The sequence below is a fragment of the Mandrillus leucophaeus genome, unplaced genomic scaffold (genome assembly GCF_000951045.1).
Source record: "Mandrillus leucophaeus isolate KB7577 unplaced genomic scaffold, Mleu.le_1.0 Scaffold34, whole genome shotgun sequence".
In the NCBI taxonomy this organism is placed as follows: Eukaryota; Metazoa; Chordata; class Mammalia; order Primates; family Cercopithecidae; genus Mandrillus; species Mandrillus leucophaeus.
This window is the reverse complement of record NW_012103587.1, coordinates 1,814,921-1,820,552: the sequence shown is the minus strand read 5'-3', so window position 1 is coordinate 1,820,552 and position 5,632 is coordinate 1,814,921. Positions and strand designations below refer to the sequence as shown.

The 5,632-nt window shown below is 54.7% G+C and overlaps 1 protein-coding gene across 1 annotated transcript in view; it reads left to right on the top strand.

Annotated features, from left to right (window-relative positions):
* The window catches only part of DHX37 (DEAH (Asp-Glu-Ala-His) box polypeptide 37), a 51,195-nt gene that overhangs the window by 13,258 nt on the left and 32,305 nt on the right, over window positions 1-5,632 (top strand). Inside the window, exons 3-5 of the mRNA XM_011988892.1 lie at window positions 1,038-1,377; window positions 3,350-3,498; window positions 5,109-5,201. Of these exons, the coding sequence (XP_011844282.1) occupies window positions 1,038-1,377; window positions 3,350-3,498; window positions 5,109-5,201 (582 nt within the window). The remainder of the gene's footprint in view (window positions 1-1,037; window positions 1,378-3,349; window positions 3,499-5,108; window positions 5,202-5,632) is intronic.

Below are 5,632 nucleotides of genomic sequence, written 5' to 3'. Positions count from 1 at the left end.
GCTCAAGTGATCCTCCTGCCTCACCCTCCCAAGGCGCTTACAGGTAAGCGCCACCATACCTGGCTAATTTTTGTATTTTTAGTAGAGACGGGGTTTCTCCATGTTGGCCAGGCTGGTCTCGAACTTCCAACCTCGGGTGATTTGCCCGCCTTGGCCTCCCAAAGTGCTGGGATTACAGGCGTGAGCCACCATACTGGCCGGTTTGTGTCGTGTTTTAAGGCATGAGTGCTGTTTGCCAATATGTTAGCTTCCTGGTGCTGCCATAACAAATTACTGCAAACAACGGTGGCTTAGAACAACCAAGCCGAAAGGGCAGCTACTCTGGCAGCTGAGGTGGGAGGATCGCCTGAGCCTGGGAGGTTGAAGCTACAGCGAGCCGTGATTGCACCACTGCACTGCGTCCTGGGTGACAAGGCGAATTCATGTTCCCACCTAGTCTTGACTACTTGGACGATCCGGCCACACCAGCAGTGTCCCCACCAAGCTGCTGACCCTTAAATGGCCCGTGTGCCCCTCCCACCTAGTCCCACCAGGCTCTGTGGTCTCACTCAGCCTGTGCTGCTCGTTTACATGAGGCCTGGCCTGTGCCTGTGAGCACTGTTCAGTTAGTAACTGTTTATCAAGTGTAGACTGTCCCAGGCTCTCTGCTAGGCCCTGAGGGTAGAGCAGTGCACAGAAATAAAGTCCTTTCTCTTAAGGAGCTTCCCAGTGTCATGGGGGAAGGTGTAATCGTGGGAAGTCATCAGGTGAGTGCATCTGTGTCCCATGCTGGGAAGCACGGAACAGAAAATGAAGCAGGGAAGAGCGAGGGAGAAGGGAGAGGTGTAGGGTCTGTGTGTGGTCAGGGAGTCTCCCTGACAGCTGGCACGTAAGCAGAGGCTTAAGTGGAGTGAGAGGAGCTATCTGTAGGAAGGGCATTTCAGGGAGTGGAACAGCAGGTGCAAAGGCCTGAGGCAGAGAGGTGTGTGGCCCTGGAGTCCTGACCTCTGGGGACTGAGGTGGGGCCTCTGGGTCTGAAGTCTCTGCTGTCTCAACAGGAAGCCTGACGAGGTGGTGGCCCCAGGCCAGGAGAAGATCAGCAGCCTCAGCGGTGCCCACCGGAAGCGTCGCCGCCAGCCCTCAGCTGAGGAGGAGGAGGAGGAGGAGGAGTCGGAGCTGGAGGGGGAGTCAGAGCTGGATGAGGACCCGGCTGCTGAGCTGGCTGAGGCTGGTGCGGGGACCACCGTGGCACCTCTGCCGCCAACTCCAGCACCCAGCTGTCAGCCCGCGCCGGCTGGGATGCCTGTTCCTCCTCCTCCAGCCGCAGCACCCCCACTGCCCAGGGCCCTGGCCAAGCCTGCTGTCTTCATCCCTGTGAACCGCTCCCCGGAAATGCAGGTTCGCTACCCTGTGCAGAGGTTTGATCTCAGCTGACTGCAACCTCCGCCTCCGATGCTCAAGTGATCCTCCTGCCTCACCCTCCCAAGGAGCCTGGGACTATGGGCACGCGCTACTGTGGTTGGCTAACTTTGTATTTTTTTGTAGAGTCAGGGTTTTGCCATGTTGCACAGGCTGGTCTTGAACTCCCATGCTCGGGCAATCTGCCCACTTTGGCCTCCTAAAGTGCTGGGATTATAGGCATGAGCACCATGCCCGACCTTCACCGCTGTTTTAAACGTTCTTGTCCCTCTCCTATGAGCGCGTGTGCAGAAGTTTCTCTTGAGCAGTGTTTGCAGATGACGTCATAGCCATCTTTGGGTCATGAATTGAGTAGCTTTTAATCTTTTCTTTCTTTTTTTTTTTTTTTTGAGACAGTGTCTTGTTTTGCCTGCCAGGCTGGAGTGCAGTGATGTGATCATAGTTCACTGCAGCCTCTACCTCCTGGGCTCAAGCAGTCCTCCCACCTCCGCCTCCTGAGTAGCTAGCACTACAGATATGTGCCATCATACCTGGCTAACTTTTTTATTTTTATTTTTTTGTAGAGACAGAATCTGGCTATGTTGCCCAGTCTGGTCTTGAATTTCTGGCCTCAAGCAATCCTCTGCCTTGGTCTCTCAAGTCTCTGGGATTACAGGTGTGAGCCATCATGCCTGGCCTCATATTTAAAAAAAAAAAAAAAAAATGGAGGCCAGGCGCAGTGGCCCACACCTGTAATCCCAGCACTTTGGGAGGCTGAGGCGGGTGGATCACTTGAACCTGGGAGATGGAGGTTGCAGTGAGCCAAGATCACACTATTGCACTCTACCCTGGGCAACAAGAGTGAAACTCCATCTCAAAAAGTAAATAAATACAACAAGTGGAATAGAATAGAATAGAAATAGAGCAAAATTAAGAATATGAGCTTGTTGGCCAGGCATGGTGGCTCACGCCTGTAATCCCAGCACTTTGGAAGGTGGAGGCGGGCAGATCACCTGAGATCAGGAGTTCAAGACCAGCCTGGCCAACATGGTGAAACCCCATCTCTACTAAAACTACAAAAACTAGCCGGGCGTGGTGGCATGTGCCTGTAATCCCAACTACTCAGGAGGCTGAGGCAGGAGAATCACTGGAACCTGGGAGGCGGAGGTTGCAGTGAGCTGAGATCGCGCCACTGTATACGCATTAGGGTGAGCCATGTTTCACAGAACTGTTTCTTCCATATATGATACATATATGTGTCTGTGTGTGTACTGAGTCATGATATAAAATGTGTTTCTTTTCATGACTCATAGGAAAAAATGTAGAAGGCACCTGCTCTGGAATATGTGCCTAGGAGAGGAACTGCAGGGCCACACACCCTTGACTTTGAGAAAATTTGCACCAGATTATTTGTCAAAGTGACTATGCCATTAATTGAGACTCCCGCCAGCGACAGCTGAGGGTTCCCATATCTCTGAGAGACTGCTCTGCCCCAACCAGGCTGTGCCTGGTTCACACCATTCTCCTGCCTCAGCCTCCCAAGTAGCTGGGATTACAGGCACCCATCACCATGCCCGGCAAATTTTTTTGTATTTTTAGTAGAGACAGGGTTTCACCACGTTAGCCAGGATGGTTTCTATCTCCTGACCTCGTGATCCGCCCGCCTCGGCCTCCCAGAGTGCTGGGATTACAGGCTTGAGCCACCGCGCCCAGCCAGGAGACAGGGTTTCACCATGTTGGTCAGGCCGGTCTCGAAGGATGTGATGAGGTCAGGCCTGGTATCCCGAAGGATGCGGTCCCTGTCTCTGTCTCACCTGGACCATGGCTCCTGGTCCCCTCCCCAACTGTCAAGGCCTCCTTCCCCAGCAAGCACATCTGTTCAGCACCCACGTGTCAGCTGCCACCTTCCTGGAGGTCACATCACTGTCTGTCGTCTCGCTGCTGCCCAAGTGCTGACTTCGTCTCCTTGCAGGAAGAACGGCTGAAGCTCCCAATTCTCTCTGAAGAACAAGTGATCATGGAGGCTGTGGCCGAGCACCCCATTGTCATCGTGTGTGGCGAGACCGGCAGCGGGAAGACCACACAGGTGCCTCAGTTTCTCTATGAAGCAGGCTACAGCAGGTAGGGGCTGGACACAGTGTTCTCTCTAGGTCCCTCAGTGACACTGGAGATGCCCCGCAAGGTTGATAAGAGCCTGGGGCTCCCTGGGATCTGATCCTGGATCTGCCCTGTGCATGCTGTGTGACTTCAGACAAGTTACTTAACCTCTCTGGGCCCCAGCTGTGAGATGGGAATAATGGCACCTACTTCACAAGGTTGTCATGTGGATTAAATGAGTGAACTTGCGTAGCACACTTTATCCCTGGCACATAGAGCTATGTGCTTCCTATTTTCTTTTTTCCTTTTTTTTTTTTTGAGACAGTGTCTCACTGTGTCGCCCAGGCTGGAGTACAGTGGCGTGATCTCAGCTCACTGCAAGGTCCGCCTTCCAGGTTCACGCCATTCTCCTGCCTCAGCCTCCCGAGTAGCTGTGATTACAGGTGCCCGCCACCACGCCTGGCTAATTTTTTTGTATTTTTAGTAGATATAGGGTTTCACCACGTTAGCTAGGATGGTCTCGATCTCCTGACCTCGTGATCCGCCCACGTCAGCCTCCCACAGTGCTGGCATTACAGGCGTGAACCACTGTGCCCGACCAAGAGACGGGGTTTCACCATGTTGGTCAGGCTGGTCTCGAACTCTTGACCTCAGGTGATCCACCCACTTTGGCCTCCGAAAGTGCTGAGATTACAGGCGTGAGCCACCGCGCCCGGCCTGTGCTTACTGTTTTCACTGTGTAGCCCCCTGTGGGCACTTTTGACCCATGTTTGTTGGGGTCCCCAAGACCGTGTGCAGGTTTGATAACTGGGGACTTCCGGGACTCAGCTTGTTATCCCGTGCATGGCTATAGTATGTTACAGCAAAGGACGCGAGCGGCAGAGGGCAGTGGCACCTGTGGTGTTCGGGGGAAGCCCAGCTCCAGCTTCCAGAGTCCCCTCCCGGTGGACTCACACAGGACACACTGGATTCTCCAGTGGCCACCTGTGGCCACACAGGAACTACCCTGCACCAGGGAAGCTTGTTAGAGATTCAAGGTTCACGGCTATTATTGGGGTAGCCTAAGCCCACCCTGCCTGGCAGGAACGAAATCCTAGATGCCTAGAAGGAAAGCAGGTGTCCAGCATAAACCACCTTGTTTGCACAAACAGCCTGAGCACGGTGGGCCCGCACTTACAGGGAATGGAAGGAGCTCTCCTGTTGTCCAGGTTCAGGCACCCAGCGAGGACCAGCCCTGTCAGCAGCCTTTCGAGGGAGAGCAGCCCCAGGCCTGTGGCATTAACGTTCCCACAGAGTTGGGACCAGCCACCCGTCGGCTTGGCGGGTTCCTGTGTCTGGAGGAGCTTGTGCTTGACTGGGGCAAACAGAGCTCCCAGCCTGGTTCCCCCAGGCCCCGTTCCTTCTAGCGGCTGCCTGGTGTCCGCTGCACCATGAATGTTGAACCGTTTTCTGTGTGTTGTTGGCATTTGGGCTGTTCCCTTTGCTGTTAAAAGTAGTGCAGCCTGGCCTTGTTTCCCATGGCCCCTGGGCGAGCACTAGGTCAGTACGGTGAATCTTGCTGTGGAACTGCATGAGGCTTTGGGATGAGCAGGTGGGGCCATGCACTGTTGATGGCCATGTTCTTCCTCCCCCAGTGAAGACAGCATCATCGGTGTCACAGAGCCCCGCCGAGTGGCCGCCGTGGCCATGTCCCAGCGAGTGGCCAAGGAGATGAATCTGTCCCAGCGGTGAGGGCTCTACTTCCTGGGGGGAACTATGGGGTGGTCCTGTGGCCTTGCCCAGACCTCCTGGGAAGCCCAGGAGGAGGTGAGCGGCATCTGTGCTGAGGGTGCTGGGTGGAGTGTCACCTCTGCATGTAGCACTGGGAATCATTGTGGGAGACAGCTTTCCAGGACCTGCCCAAGCAGACAGCCTTCAAGCAGGCCCTCGGCTTACATCCTGCACAGTATGCGGAGGGGACAGAGTGGCCCATCCAGGGGCTCGAGAACAGAGCAGGGGGCCAGATGCAGGCAGTCACGGAGCTAGTACCTAGCATTGCTGGGTTAATGTAAAACTCAAGGTTCTAAAGTACAAAATCTTGGCTGTGTGTGGTGACTCACGCCTGTAATCCCAGCACTTTGGGAGGCCGAGGCGGGCAGATCACCTGAGGTCGGGAGTT